This window comes from Macaca mulatta, chromosome 8, assembly GCF_049350105.2.
Source record: "Macaca mulatta isolate MMU2019108-1 chromosome 8, T2T-MMU8v2.0, whole genome shotgun sequence".
In the NCBI taxonomy this organism is placed as follows: domain Eukaryota; kingdom Metazoa; phylum Chordata; class Mammalia; order Primates; family Cercopithecidae; genus Macaca; species Macaca mulatta.
Window position 1 is genome coordinate 134,726,520 of NC_133413.1, and position 16,720 is coordinate 134,743,239.

General features: G+C 34.9%; 1 protein-coding gene across 3 annotated transcripts in view; it reads right to left on the reverse strand.

Moving 5' to 3' along the window:
* Nucleotides 1–6,362: 6,362 nt before the first annotated feature.
* TMEM65 (transmembrane protein 65) overlaps nucleotides 6,363–16,720 on the reverse strand; it is a 61,669-nt gene continuing 51,311 nt past the window's right edge. For 2 of the 3 annotated variants that reach the window (XM_001101526.5, XM_015145961.3), the window contains 2 exons: nucleotides 15,224–15,329; nucleotides 6,363–9,053 (listed from right to left, as the gene is read on the reverse strand). In XM_001101526.5, coding sequence (XP_001101526.2) covers nucleotides 8,952–9,053; nucleotides 15,224–15,329 — 208 coding nt within the window. In that variant the 3' untranslated portion in view covers nucleotides 6,363–8,951. Of the gene's footprint in view, nucleotides 9,054–13,488; nucleotides 13,811–15,223; nucleotides 15,330–16,720 lie in introns of those variants that run through there. The other variant, XM_077944024.1, reaches the window with a different exon arrangement.

The window sequence follows — 16,720 nt, forward strand, 5'->3', positions numbered from 1 at the left end:
GTCCAAGAATAAATCTATACCCTAGGCTATTAAAATATTCCTCCTGTCTACAACTTAATACCTGCATGAGGATGAATTTCTTCATTTACTTCAAACAAAACAACGTATCAGACTGAATGGAGAAACAGGTATGATAATCCAGCTGTCTTCTATTAAGCCAGACATTGAAAAGATTTGCAAAATGTTATTAACAATGCTGCTCTTCTCGCTAAATTATTTTTGAAAAATACTTATCATAAAATGTTAGCATGAAATTGGTTTAAAATAGATTAGCAAATATATTTTTAACATTTGTCAGTTTTCATTTCTGATATAGTCAATATAAACCTTCATAAACAAAAGTTAATTGGGAAAAAAAACAGAACTACCATCTGATCCAGCAATCCCAGTAACGGGTATATACCCAAAGGAAAATAAATCATTACATCAAAAAGAGACCTACACTTTTATGTCTATTGGAGCATTATTCACAATGGCAAAGATAGGGAATTGACTTAAGTGTCCACAAACTGAAGCGGCATAAAGAAAATGTAGTGTGTGTGTGATCATTTATATATATATATGATATACTATTCAGCCATAAAAGATAATAAAATCATGCCTTTTGCAGCAACATGGATGGAGCTGGAGGTCATTATCTTAAGTGAAACATCTCAGAAACAGAAAGTCAAAACCGTATGTCCTCACTTGTAAGTGGGAGCTAACTAAGGTGTACACACGGACATAGAGTGTACACCTATGATGAACACTGGAGACTCGGAAGGGTGGGATGGTGGGAGGCAGGCATATAAGGGATGAGAAATTACTTGATGAGTACAATGTAGACTAATCAGGTAATGGTTACACTAAAAGCCCGGGCTTCACCACTATTGCAATATACTCACATAACAAAACTGCACTTGTACCCCTTAAATTTATACGAACTTTTTTAAAAGCAAGAAAAAGAAAACACCCTTTGGGGACATCAATATTTTTCCAGAGCATTAAGTTCTTGAGTGCTAAGTTCTTAAATGTTAAGATCTTAAGGACAAAACGTTTAAAATAATTGATTTATGATATTGAAAGAATTTGAAGTATAACCACAAAACTGTTCTGTTTATAAAATATGAGAACAGTAAAAGTATTAAGCCCAGAGTTCAGTAAACAATATCATGTTAAGAAGAAAGGGGGCAGACAGATTCTAAAAACTGTAGATTAATATACTTAATATTAATTATCCTTAGGGCAAAAGGTTAGAGAACAGATTCAGCAGAAAGTAAAGTAACCATTAACTCCATTAACCCAACACAAGTTTATTTATGAAGTCAAGTCAAACTGAGGAGTATTTGTTTCTTTGATAATTGGTAGACAGGGAATGTATATACATATTGTATTTCCCATTAAGCATTTGCTCATGTTACAGAACAGTGGCCTAGAGAACTATCATTGAAGATTTACCAAATCTGCCTGAAGCAAAATGTGATAAACTGCAGAAACGGTGCAAAATGACACTGGAAGTCGTAGAGCTGATTCTTGAACACGGGTTTGAACTGCATAGGTCCGCTTATATGCATTTTCTTGATAAATATATTGAAAAATTTTTTGGAGATTTACAATAATTTAAAAAACTTACAGATGCACCATGTAGCTTAGAAATATTGAAAAACTAAGAAAATGATGTGTCATTAATGCATAAAATATATGTAGACACTAGTCTATTTTATCATTTACTACCATAAATATATACAAATCTATTATAAAAAGTTAAAATTGGCTGGGCGCAGTGGCTCATGCCTGTAATCCCAACACTTTGGGAGGCCGAGGCGGGCAGATCACCTGAGGTCAGGAGTTCAAGAGCAGCCTGGCCAACACGGTGAAACCCCATTTCTACTAAAAATACAAAACTTAGCTGGGCATGGTGATGCATGCCTGTAATCCCAACTACGTGGGAGGCTGAGGCAGGAGAATCACTTGAACCCAGAAGACAGTGGTTGCCGTGAGCCGGGATGGTGCCACTGTACCACTCCAGCCTGGACAACAGAGCGAGACTCCATCTCAAAAAAAAACAAAAAAAAGTTAAAATTTATCAAAACTTATGCATACACAGACTACATTGGAGCCATTTACAGTTGAGACAAACATAAAGATGTAGTACTAAATTACAACTGAAAAAGATTAACTATAGTACATACTGCACTACTACTATAATTTCAGAGCTACCTCCTGTTGCTATTGCTGTGAGCTCAAGTGCTATATTCACTTAAAATGCCATGTGATGTTTATCATCTCCACATGGGCAGTTCCTCTCTCCAGTAAATCGTGTATCGTAGTAAAAAGTGATCTCTCATGGTTCTCAGTTATTTTTCATCATGTTTAGCACAACCATAAACCTTGCAATAATACCATGGGACCCATACAACACTAGTCCCACTAGTGACGCTGGAAGGGCTCCCAAGGAGCAAAGTCATGACATTACAATAAAAAGTTAAATTGCTTGATGGGTACTGGTCTGCAGCTGTAGATGCTCATCCTTCAAGACAAATGAATCTAGCATAAGGACCACTGTTAATAAAATTAAGAAAATTTATGAAGCCTTTACTGCATCTATACCAGCAAACCTTGTACTTTTTATGATATACCTTTTTATCTCATATTGAAAATGCAACTTTTATGTGGGCGCAGTATTGCTATAAGAAAGACATACCTATAGGCTCTAACATGACTGGAGAAAAGGTGGTCATTATATGACAATTTAAGGCAAAAGGAAGGTGAAGGATCTAAATCTAGAGAATTTAATGCCAGCAAAGGATGGCTTGATAATATTAGAAAGACGTTTGGCTTTAAAAATGTTAAGATAACAGAAGAGGCAGCTCCTGATGACCAAGAGGCAGCAGATGAGTTCCCAGATGCCATTAAGAAAATCACTGAGGAGAAAGGATATCTACCAGAACAGGTTCTTAAGGCAGACAAAAGTGCCCTATTCTGGAAAAAATATACATATATATGCCACAAAGTACATTTATTAGTAAAGAAGAGAAGTGAGCACCAGGATTTAAGGCAGAAAGGGACAGGCTAATGCTATAGGTTTTTGCTAATGCTTTTGAGTTTATGGTCAAGACTGCACTTATCTATAAAGCTGTTAACTCTTAAATCTTGAAGGGAAAAGTTAAACACAGGCTGCCAGTCTTCTGGCAAGATAACAAGAAGGCCTGGACAACAAGAACCCTTTTTCTGGATTGGCTCCATTGATGTTTTGTCTTTGAAGTCAGGAAGTACCTTGCCAGTAAAGGACTGCCTTTTAAAGTTCTTTTGATACTGGACAATGCCCCGGCCACCCACCCAGAACTGCATGAGTTCAACGCTAAAGGCATCGAAGTGATCTATTTGCCCCCAAACATAATGTCTTTAATTTAGTTTCTAGATCAGGGGGTCATAAGGACCTTCACGGCTCATTACCCACAGTACTCTATGCAAAGAACCATCAGTGCCATCCAAGAAAACTCTAACAAAGAGAACATCATCAAAGTCTGGAAGGATTCCACCACTGATGATGCCATTGTTACTACAGAAGAAGCCATGAAAGCCATCAAGCCCAAAATAATAAGTTACTGCTGAGGAAAACAACCAGATGTTGTGTGTGACTTCACAGAATTTACAACAGAGCCAATCAAGAAAATCGTGAAAGAGGTTGTAGATATGTTAAATAAATAAATAAATAAATAACAAATAAATAAATAAAATGGTAGAGGGTAAAACGTTTCAAGATCTGAATCCTGGAGTGAGTCAAAAGCTAAGCAATTCAAAAGCTTAGCTTTTGGAGATGAGTGCCTCTGAATCAGTGCCACACAATGAGGAGGAAGACATTTAGAAGCAGTGCCAGTAAACAAATCAACATTAGACAATCTGTGTTGATTATTCAAGACTGATTTTACAACATGGACCCTTCTACCACACAAGCACTAAAACTAAAGCAAATGGTGGAAGAAGGATTAGTACCATTTAGAAACATTTTTAGAGAAATGAAAAAAAGCAAAACATCAGACAGAAGTTACAATGCATTTTCATAATTACAACTAGTGTGCCTGCCTTTCCTGCTTCCCCTTCCACCTCTGCTACCGCTAAGAGCAAGACCAATCCTTCCTTTTCCTCCTCCACCTCAGCCTACTCAACATGAAGACAAGGAGGATGAAGACTTTTATCATGATCCACTTCCACTTAATGAAGAGTAAATGTATTTTCTCTTCCTGATGATTTTAATAGCATTTTCTTTCTTCTACCTTAATACAATATATGATACATGTAATAGACAAAATATGTGTTAATCTACTGTTTATGTTATCAGAAAGGCTTCCAGCCAATAGTAGGCTATAAGTAAAATTTGGAAAGAGTCAAAAGTTGTATTCAGATTTTCAACTGCACAGGGGTTGGTGTCCCTAATCCCTGCATTGTTCAAGGGTCAACTATAAATGTTTTGCTGATGGGAGTATCCACAGACTTTTGTGAATTCTAGGGTTGCTTCCCCATGCTTCTGTGCCATTTCCACCTACTGCTGTCAGTAAACATGCAAGAAGTATTAATCTTAATATTTAACTGTTACTCTTTAGGCTTAATCCAGACATTAGTCATATGAAACAAAAAGAAAACATTTTACAATGCATTCCAAAGTGGAACATATTTAATGTATCTGAGATTTTCTTAACACTAACTTTCTAGTACCTAGCATGATACTTTCTCTTCACAGACTATCTGTACTGTTTGTGCTTTTGCTTCTTTCAGGTCTTCACTGACCATCTTCACTTGTGACCACTGGTACTTTCTATCCTCTTTATCTTGTTTCATTTATCTCTATAGAACTTACCACCATCTGACATAAACAATATTTAAGTGTATATCTGCAGGCTGGGTTCAGGGCCTCATGCCCGTAATCCCAGCACTTTGGGAGGCCGAGACGGGTGGATCACCTGAGGTCAGGAGTCTGAGGCCTGGCCAACATGGTGAAACCCCATCTCTATTAAAAATACAAACAAATTAGGCTCAGTGGCATGTGCCTGAAATCCCAGCTACTCAGGAGGCTGAGGCAGGAGAATCACTTGAACACAGGAAGCAGAGGTTGCAGTGAGCCAAGATCATAACACTGTACTCCAGCCTGGGTGACAGCAAGACTCCATCTCAAAAAAAAAAAAGTGTATTTGCTTTTCTGGGTTCTCTTCCCCTATTACTACCCTCCCCCGCACCCCAAAAGAATAAGCTTCGGTACAGATGTTCTGGTTGTTCACTCAGTGCCTTGAACAGTTCCTAGCACATAGTACGCAATAAAGAACACAAGATTTCTTAAATGAATCTTGAGATTGTAAGCACAATACTCTTAAATTATAGATAAGACAATGACTCCATGAACCTGGAGGTAAAAAGGAACCTAGGCAGAGAGCAGACATTACAAAGCCCATGCAACTGATGTCCCTACTACCCAGCAGTTAAGAAGACAGGCTTCATACTTGGACAAAACAGGATTCCAGTCCACTTATTCGTGGTGGCAAACTCTCTTCATGCCTCAATTTAGCTATGAGAAAATAGAGATGATAATGGTAATAGCCCCAACTTCATGTTGTCATTAAGGTGATTAAATGCAATCATGTGTGTAAATTACTAGTGCATAAAGGAATAAGCATTTAATAAAAGGGAACTATTATTCTTATTACTACTACTATCATCATCATCATCTCAGTCAGGATCCAAAGCCAATTTTTTAGTATTTCACAAATAATTTATGGTAAGATAGGCTAACTAGTTTCTAAGTCCAGACAACTGAGAAAAAAAAGCAGATTAGAGAGATAAAAGTTGCCAGAAGCAAGATCAGGAGAAAAATGAAAACTATAAAAACTAGATTCTCAAGGTACTGCATTACCACACAATAATAATGTACGTAAAGATAATGCTTATATATTATATTTAATATACTGTCTTAAGATGGCGAGAAAATATAATTCTAAAATTAGAAAGATTACTTCAAAATGGCTCATACAAACTTTTGGTATAAAAGATAAACTTCCATTACCTTCAAAATTTATGTTCTAGAGAAAAAGCATAAATGAGACATTATTACATAAACAGCTTAGATATCTCTGCTGTAAATACCCATCAGTGTGACTTATGTGAGTCTATCTAAAGCTTTTCTACGGGCTCACTCTTCACTCACACTCTGTAATGTTGTATCTCAGGTGCAGATTCCAGGGAGGTGGTAAATTGTTCCATTCACTGTCTTAGTGACATTGCTGCCACCTTATAACAAATCCGTATTCATTAATCCTGTTTGTTTTAGTAATAGAATATACCAAGGTCCTCTAGTAAGAAATCAAATTTCAAAATCAAAACCACATTCCAAATTTCTTAAAAGATACTTTTTTTTGTTCAATTCCTTTGTAAAAACATTGGTCACCATTTAACATACATGGCAACAAAATGCACCCAATTTACATGCATCAACAAGTTAATAAATCATAATACATGGACAACACAAATTTCAAACAAACAGTACTAAAGTAGCTCATGTTGCATTTAACTATGGTTCTTGTGCTCCTAATAGAGAAGTAGCTAATATGAGAAACAAACAGTTCCAGTTTCAACCTGAATTAAAGTTCTGTGTGGCAAGTAACATGAAAGAATGATCATATGAAGTCATTATCTTAAAAAGAACCATTCTTCAGAAATCACTTTGTGCAAAGCACCATACTAGTGTAGACTATGATCTTAAAAAACATATACCTTCAGTTAAAGACAAATGGTCTCCATTTTTTGAAAATGAATTACCTGAATGATTCAAATTTTTATTATGCCCATAAATTAAAATTATCTTTCAATGTAAAGGTTATATATATTTGACACCTTAAATAATTCTGGAGATGTTCAGTTAAACCAATAATTCCCTGGGACTGGATTACTTTCAAGAGCAAAAAGAAAAAACAATAATCAAAAGCCCTTTCTAAACTCACAGGCAAGGTTTCTGATTTGGGATTTAATTAATAAGTTAAGCACCACAATAAAATACATTTTTAGAAAATAGAATGGACTGCCATCAATACACAAGTTAGGGACAAAAGAAAGCACTTACACTTTACCTCCCACCCTTTCCCCCCCAAAAATTTAAGCACTCTAATCCTATCAATCTGAAATTTTACCAAGGGTTTTTTGTGTGGTTATCTGTGTGTGGATATTATATGGAAGATACAAACTGAAATTCGATTTAAGATCTCAAGTTCTAGAATCATGATTTGATTCAGTAAGAATGTCATATTATTTGTGCATGTTATATATTTAGTTTTAGATTATACGCTACATTTTTATGCTTTCTCCCCTCAAAGTCTATGATTAAAGGATGGCACTTATTCATTCTGAAGTGCATGAGAGAATTTATGACAAATTGCCTTGCGAAACAATATCTCCTCTGAAGAGTTCAAAGTAATTATGTATAAATAAAACCTTAAAATAAAATTGCTGTAAATCCTCTGCATCTATTTAGCAACACAAATAACTTCAATAGCCAAAATATTATTTTAATTTTAATTTAAATTTCTCTCCTCCATGATGTATTTAATTACGCTGTTACAAGTAAGAGTAATTTTTTAGTATGTGTAACAGACCACATGCTAAAAAAGTTTAAGGGTTCAGAAAACTAAAATTTATAATTCTTACATGGTTATACTTAAGTCAGATATACAAGACTATAAATAAGTAACTTCAACCTAAAATGCGCTTTAAATACCACAAAAGAAGAAAAAAGAAAAACAAAGGGAAAAAGGATTTCTCCTCATGTAATTTTTGAGTGGACTATGTAGCAAAAAAGCAAAATATTAAATATCTAGTTTTCACTTCAAAAGAAATTATTCATAAATAAAATTCACTAAATAAGATATAATGAGATTAGGAGTATGAGTACGGAGTATTCAGACTTATTCCATTCAGATGAGAAGATGACATCTTTGGAGGAAACAAAAAAAAAAACCTTACCAAATAATACGATTTGTATCTCATTAACCTTTCAAACATCACTTCAACTTCACCATTTATACCATAAACCTTCTTGACAGTTCCTATTTCTACCTTTTTTCAAAAAAAGCTTTAGCCTCTTAATTTCCAAGCATCATATTAAATCCCTTAGTTCAATCTAATTCCACAATCCCCATTTCAAAGACTTTAAAATACTCATCTTCTTCCCCTCAAAAGTTGGAATCCACCATGTAATTATTCAAAACTGAGAAACTAAAGGTTAAAAAAAAATCAACTAAAAATAGTATGCTTGTTAGTATATATGGTTTTACGTAGCAGGGAGACCACATAATTCCTCTTTTTGATTAACCTCTGGCCCTTAAAATAGTAAAGTCAGAAAATTAAAATAAGTAATATATACTTACAATACTTAAAATCTGTATCTATATCCATTTTCAATAGATGTGCGAGTTAAGAAAATGACTGAAATTATATGATTATAAATGTTTACTGTGTAACAGTACAAAATTGATGTTCCCAAAAAGAGGGTAAAAAAATCTTTAACTGATATTAAACATCTTCAGTAATTTGGAAAAATCCCCAGGTTGAAATGTAACTATCAGGGAACAACGAAAAATGCTTTCATGCATGTACACATGTTAAGTAACAAATAAGCAAACCCCAAGTCAATACAGTACATCAATGACACTTAAATAACATTATGAATATAAAAGAAAGAAAAGATAAAATGTTGACTGCTACTGATGAAAGAGCATTTCAACAATTTACACAAAATGATACTAAACAGCTTTTTAAAAAAGATGTCCTAAGAAGATCAAGCCACAATAAGTTAGTGTTTTCCATAATACATGCTAAGTTATTTGATCCCATATCTATACTGTTACTGTCTTAATTCCTAAATGTTGTGACAGCATATTTAATTACTGAGGTACATTAGTTTACATCTTTTTATAGGTATTCTTAGAGGATTAACTTTTCGTTTCCAGTTTTTCATCTTCTTCACCTCCTCCAAAGAAAATTAAAGGAAACATTCCTAGAATGCAGCCAATAGTCACCCCAACAGCTTTGCCCTAAGGAAACAAAAGAGAACATTTTTTAAAAGTTACTTTATCTCTGATAACAAGAAGGCAGGAAAAAAATCTCACCAGCTCTTCTCAATATATTTGGATTTGCTACCCTTCATATATATTCTTCTTCAATATTTATCCCTGTGTATACCTTATATGTAGATATAATCATTACATAAACATAGCTTTGTTTTCTTCCTCAATCCATACCCCTGCATAGCCACACATTTTCTTACAAACTCTTTTCCAAACTGCTAAACTTAAAGTTCAACTGAATTGACGGGTCCATATTCTACTTAAATCTACTTAAATCTACACAACAGCCACTGGTACTTCTCCAACATTATAAGTGAAATAACAACGAGCATTTCCGTGTATAGTTCTTCGCCAATGTTTTATTTAAAAATCAAACAGAATTAATATTTGTGCATCTTCATGAAGGATTGTCATGCTGTCCATCCTTGACAAAGCTGCATATACTTACATACCAAGTTCAGTATACACAAATGTAGACATACATACCAATTTTCCTGCAACCTCACCTACATTATACAAATTTTATTTTAATTAATTAATTTATTTATTTATTTTAGAGACAGGGTCTCCCTCTGTCACCTAGGATGGAGTGCAGTGGCATGATCATAGCCCACTGCAGTCTTGGCTCAAGCCATCTTCCTGATCTCTTCCTGAACTCTTTGGCTCAAGCGAGCCTCCTGACTCAGTCTCCCCAGTAACTATAACTACAGACACATGCCACTATGCCTAAATAATTTTGTTACTTTTATTATTATTATTATTATTATTATTATTATTATTATTATTATTTTGTAGAGCTAGGGTCTCCCTATGTTGCTCAGGCTGATCTTGAACTCCTGGCTTCAAGAGATCCTCCCACCTTTGCCTCCCAAATGGGATTACAGGCTCTGGGAGCCACCACACCCAGATCATTATAAAAATTTAAAATTTTTATTTTTGTAAATGGTTTTCAAAATTTGCATTCCTATGATGACTATCAAGTTTATATACTTTTCAATTAAGTTTCATTTCCTCATATAAATATTTATTGAGAAGCTACTATGTGTCAAACTCTCTACTTGAGTGTACCATGGAAATGGACTAATCTTACGTCGTCTGTCTCTCTCCTCCAGGAACTTCTAGTTAGGTACACAGGGAAAGACAAAATAAGTTCTATCAAACATTACAGATACTACGATAGCTACGTAATCTTTGTTCTTGAATGAAATGTCTTCTCTTATACATTGTCTGTTTAGCTATCACATCCCACAGTTTTTCGGTTTTGTTTTTGTTTTTGTTTTTGAGACGAGTCTGGCTCTGTCGCCCAGGCTGGAGTGCAGGGGCGCTATCTTGGCTCACTGCAAGCTCTGCCTCCCAGGTTTATGTCATTCTCCTGCCTCAGCCTCCCGAGTAGCTGGGACCACAGGCGCCCGCCACCACGCCCGTCTAGTTTTTTGTATTTTTAGTCTATAGAGACAGGGTTTCACCGTGTTAGCCAGGATAGTCTCGATCTCCTGACCTTGTGATCCGCCCCCTTCTCGGCCTCCCAAAGTGCTTGGATTACAGGCGTGAGCCACTGCGCCAGGCCCACATCCTACAGTTTTTCTACCAAATTTAATAGTAGACATTAATATTTTGACAATAGCTTGCGTAAAAATTTTCAACTTTGTTATTTTGAGGGTTTTGGTGGTGGTAGTGGTATTAGTAGTATGACCAAAACTTGATATTAATAGTCAAAACTGTTATTTTCATTATGCCAAAACTTTAAAAGGTATCACTCATGCGGAGTTTTAACAAGCAGAAACTTTCTTCATTCCACATGCTGATAAATTTAATCCTTAGCTTCTTGTTTTTTTACTTTAACATATTTACTCATTTGAATATATTCACAGAGAAATCATTATATCCTATTTCAGACTCCTGACTTTCCCATATACAGAAGATAACATGACAAAAGCTAACTCTGAAATTTATCCGTGATAGAATAAATACAAATACACATGCAGGTTCCAGTTGACATAGGTGTATTTTAAAACCTCACTTGTAATTTGGCCCCACTTTCACTTCCCACCCATTCTGTTAGAATTCCTGTTGCAACCAAGGCTTTCCTCACCCTTCAGTTTAGGAATACCAGTCAGTGATTTCTGACCCAATTATCTCAAGAGATATAACGTCAATAGGGTGGTGAGGAAGAAAAAAGTGATACACTTTTCTTACTCCCTGATCCAGGACCTGAAGCAAATTTTTTCATTGTGAAAACATTTATTTACACATTATTATTATGTCTTACAATACTCTAGGCCCCACAGTTAACCACATTGGGGCTAATCGTAGAACTTGAGTCCCATCTGTAATACTGTTTTATAAGAAAATATTTTTTGAATTTCAAACAACCAAATTACAAGTGCCGTTTTAAAATACACCTATGTCAACTGGAACCTGCAGGTGTATTTGTATTTATTCTATCACGGGTAAATTTCAGAGTTAGCTTTTGTCATGAGTAGAAGGCTGATCACTAACTTCAAATACTTCAGGCTGTATAGAATCAAAATGTTATGTTACAGAGTAGAAGATTTGATTCTAACATAAAACAAGCAGAGTCAACAACTAAGGAACAGAATCACTGTTGCCATAAACCAGTGAGGGGTTTTACCGCAATACACACACAGACACACACACACTCAATATATTAACACTAGTTTAGTAATTTAGATGTTTTTGTCATAGAGAAGAGAAAATGAACCTACTTTTAATATAGAAAGAAAACAATTATTATGCCCCAGAAAAATAAACTTCTGATCTCAACTTTAATGCTAAAATTTTTAAGACAAATTGCTAGAATGTTAGAAAATCCTTATTCCCTCAAAACTCCAGCTGGTATCAGGGGCTAGTCTCACTTTACTTACAAATTGTAAGATATGGACACATGTAAACTAAAAGGAAAAGCCCAAAATTAACATTCCACTTTCTTAAAAGACTTTTCAACCTTTATAAAGTAAAAATTACAACAAGCAAATAGGTCCTCATTTTGTTTCTCCACACTCTTCCTACATTTTGATTGAAAACCAAACACTTCCCTACTATACTTGTGATCCTTCTACTACTCATATTTTAAAGGGTAGTAATTATTGCAGATTTAAAGTGATTTAAAGTGATTAGTGATGAATTTAATTTTTACCTATGTGTATGTTTTTATACTCTATATGAATATTTTGCAGGTAAAAATTGTTTACTTCCAAAACATTTAATATCTTCATTAAAATAAATTCCATCTAATTTAACATTAATTTTGTATTTTACTCTTCTTCAGCTCCCATTAGTGTTTCAATCCATTGTCATTTGATTTTTCTTCTTCCATTAGTCCATAGAAATTGCTCAGAAATGATTATCAATGAGCAACTACATACCAAATCCAAAAACAAAAAACAAAAAAAAATTTTCAGAAATTTTACTTGATTTCTTTATATCAAGAGGAATTAATTGAATTAATTATCATTCACTGCTTCTTAAAACTTCTTCCTTGAAAGCTCCCGTAAGACCATGAGCTCTTAGGTATTTTCTAGGGTTCTTTAATTTTGCACATTTTCTCTGGAACAACATTTCTCAAATTTTAATGTACAGCAGAATTAAAACACAAATTGCTGGGTTCTGTCTCCAGAATTTTTCATTTTGTGAATCTGTAGCAGGCAGATTTTAAGGTGGCCTTCATGATATCTTCCTTCTGATATTTAAGTCTTTGCATAGTCTCCTCCCCTTGAGCATGGGCAGGATGCTCTAACTTGCTTTGAATAATAGGAAAGGTGATGGGGTGTTACTCCTGCGATTACATTACATTACATAAGGCTCCATCTTGCCATCCTGCCAGCAGACTCATTTTCTTTCTCCCTTGCTGGCTCTGAAGATGCAGGCTGCCATGTTGTGAGAGGGTCTACTGAGAGGGCCCCATGGCAAGGAACTGCAGGTGACCCGTAGATCGGGGTGTCCAATTTTTTGGCTTCCCTGGGCCACACTGAAAGAAGAATTTTCTTGGGCCACACATAAAATACACTAACACTAACGATAGCTTAAAAAAAAATCACAGAAAAAAATCTCATTATGTTTTAAGAAAGTTTACCAATTTTTGGTAAACTTTTGGATTACCAAAAGCAGGCTGCACAAGCCTGCTCTAGATGGAGGGAGGCCTCTAGGACATGAGAGTGCAACAGCAAAACAGAGGTTGGGTCCCTCACAGCCACAAAAAAATTAATTTTGCCAAAGACCTGGGTGAGCCTGGAAGTGGATTCATCACCAGTTGAGCTTCTAGACAGGAACCAAGTCCTAGCTGGACATGATTGCAGTCTTCCAGAGGACCCATTTAAGCTATTCCTGATCTGACCCACAGAAAATGAGAGATAACAAATATATGTTGTTTTAAGCTGCTGAATTTGTATGTTTTTTTTGTTTTTTTTTTTTTTTTTTTTGGTGAGATGGAGTCTCACTCTGTCGCCCAGGCTGGAGTGCAATGGCTTGATCTCGGCTCACTGCAACCTCCGCCTCCCAAATTCAAGCAATTCTCCTGCTTCAGCCTCCCAAGTAAGCTGGGATTACAGACACCTGGCCACCACGCCCAGCTAATTTTTGTATTTTCAGTAGAGATAGGGTTTCACTACCTTGGTCAGACTGGTCTCGAACTCCTGACCTCAGGTGATCCACCTGCCTCAGCCTTCCAAAGTGCAGGGATTACAGGCATGAGCAACCCCATCCAGCTGCAATAATTTTTTACACAATAATAGATAGGTCTAAGATGAAGACTGTGTGTTTGCATTTCTAAGAAGTTACCAGTTAATGTTGATCCTGCTGATGCTGGCACCACATTTTGAGAACCACTCTCCTATGAAAGTTCATCTTCTCCCATGGTTTTAACAATCACCTACCTTTTCAGTGAGGCCTACAGTGACTCTCCTATTGAATATTGCAGTCTGCTTCTATCCTAGCACTCCCAGCCTCTTCTACTTCGCTCTGTTTTCCCTTGTTCTCGTAACACATATAAACTTCTAATATGCTAAATATTTTTATTTATCAGATTGTTTATTGTCTGTCTCCCCACTGCTTGAATGCAAGATCTATCAGAAATAAGATCTTATTTTGTTAACCAATGTATTCAAAACTCCTGTATATCTACTTGGCATATAATATGTGAACAATAAGTATTTGTTGAATGAATGAGTGACAATACCCATTATCACTAACTCGGACCTATCTAACTCTTGACTTTAACCCAAATGCCTACTAGGTGTCACCACTTGAATGTCCTACTAGTATCTCAAATTCAATGTGTCCAAAATAGAACTCATTATCTTCCCTTACAAGCTTATTCTTCCTCCTTTTTTTCTTGATTTTATTGATGGCATCATGATCCATCCAGTTTCCTTCTTATTTAAAACTCCCCTGGCTCTCCAACACTTAGGTAAGAGGCTGAAGCTCCTTAGCATTCACATACAATACCTTTCCTGTCTGATCCACGCTGACTTCTCCAATGTTGTCTTCTGCTGCTGCTTGTACCTATAGCTACTACATATTATATTCCTAAAATAGGTTCATGTATTTACCTAAATATACCCTTTTTTATCATCCTCTTCTAATTGCTGGCCAGTATTCTTGGAATTCCTCTTATTCATCTAGTAAATGTCTCATCAATAATTCAAAAATCAGCTTAGATCTAATAATCACCAAGAAATCTCCCCACCAAAAGAAGTTACTGCCCACAGTGTTAATTCCCTTACCTGTATCATTGTTATATCTTGTACATAATTCATTACTGCATATGTCATACTAAATTATAATTTGTTTACATGTTTGGTTTTCACCTAAACAAGTTCCTCAAGGATAACCACAGTTTATTATTCATTTATGTTCTTTGGACCCCAACCTATAAGAGATACTCCCTAATTCTAAGTGAATTGCACAAATATTTTTTAAAAATTCAGTATACCTACAAAAAATAAGGAGTTAATAATAACACAAATTACTGTTCTTCTGAAAACTGCCAAGGTCTGGACAATTTTTGTTAAAATCTCCATTCAAACCCATTTTAGTCTCAAATTTCTCAAGATCCTGAACTATACAGTATCTTGTTCTGGCTACCTAATTCATTGTCATAAACCATGTAAATTACTTACCAAATGTGTACTAAGACGTGTTTGCCACATGTCAACTTGCTTTGGTGTGAGATCAGGAATTGACAGACCTAACCTGGAAGCCAATGCTTCAACATAGCCTGCAAGTCTTTGAAGAAACAAGACAATATGATATATAAGTTATGTTTCAATAAAGCCTTTACAAAAGCAAACAAAACAAAACAAAACAAAACAAAAGACAATGAGGACAAAATGTAAGTTTTTAAAAAGACATGCAAATGTCCTCATATAGTAAACTAATTACCACAAGGAGAAGTAAGATAATTTTACATTTGCACTTGGTACTCTAGAAATGGCATAAACATTCTTTACAACTTTTAATTTTTATTGTATATAAATATATTGTTTAAAAATATTTTCTTATTAACATATTTAACACAAAGGAAAATTAATTGACTTAGAGCAATTATTCTCTATTATTATTTTTAAAAACAATTCAAGGTATATAACAATTTGTACAGATAATTAGAATTTCTGCAATTATTCCAAGCTCAAAGCAAAGCACTTTAACATATGATACAAATTAGTAACTTATCAGACAGCAAAAGTTTCCAAAGACTGGTAAACTAACAAATACAATTCCTCAGACTGGTAAACTAACAAAAACCCTAAACTTTCAGGCCAATCTCAAGTATTTTATCAATTCTAAGTTGCCATCATTTATTGGATATACTCTTACTTTATGAACTGTAAGAAAAACATTGCTAATTAAACTGTGTATACTACCAACAATAAGATGGATCCTGATATCAGATATGTAAAAATGCATCTGAGAATGCATAAAATGTGGTATTTGTTGTTTAATGATACGCCTCCAAAAAAAGAGAGAAGAGAAATAGTTTTTAAATACAAAGACTTCAAGAAAAATCTTCATCTCTAAACAAAAATAATTGTTTTATGATACAATATATAGCTAAATGGCTCTAAAATCTCTTAGATCATTTGGTTCTATTAAATATATCCGAAAGCTATACAATGACTGTAATATTCTCATTATTTACTTTAATGTTGGAAACTGGGAATAGAATGTTTAAGAGATGATATCATGATGCATTTATGCCAGGAATTCCAAGAATATAAAATTCTTGCCATGGCTCTAAAGCAAAGAAACTTTTTTTTTTTTTTTTTTTAACGGTGGCTTTGGCCCCAGACTCTGGTGCAGAAGTCTAACATAGAAGGTTAAGGTTAGATCACTTATAAAGCTGCTTTGCCTAGATTACAGGGCTATGTAAACTTCTAAGAAAAAATTCAAATCTGAAACTGTAACACTCAAATGAGCCAAGGAAAGAAGAGACAAAGTCAAAGACACAGCAAGAGAGAACATATTTATCATAATAATGTCCACTTAGTCTAATTTATACTCCCCCAGCCTTCCCCAAGCTCAGGAAGCAGCTCAGGCCATCTGCCACTGGGAACAAGAATGTGAAGAGAGAGAGAAAGTTGGCCTTTTCTAAATAGATGTCCTTAGTTTGTTTCATT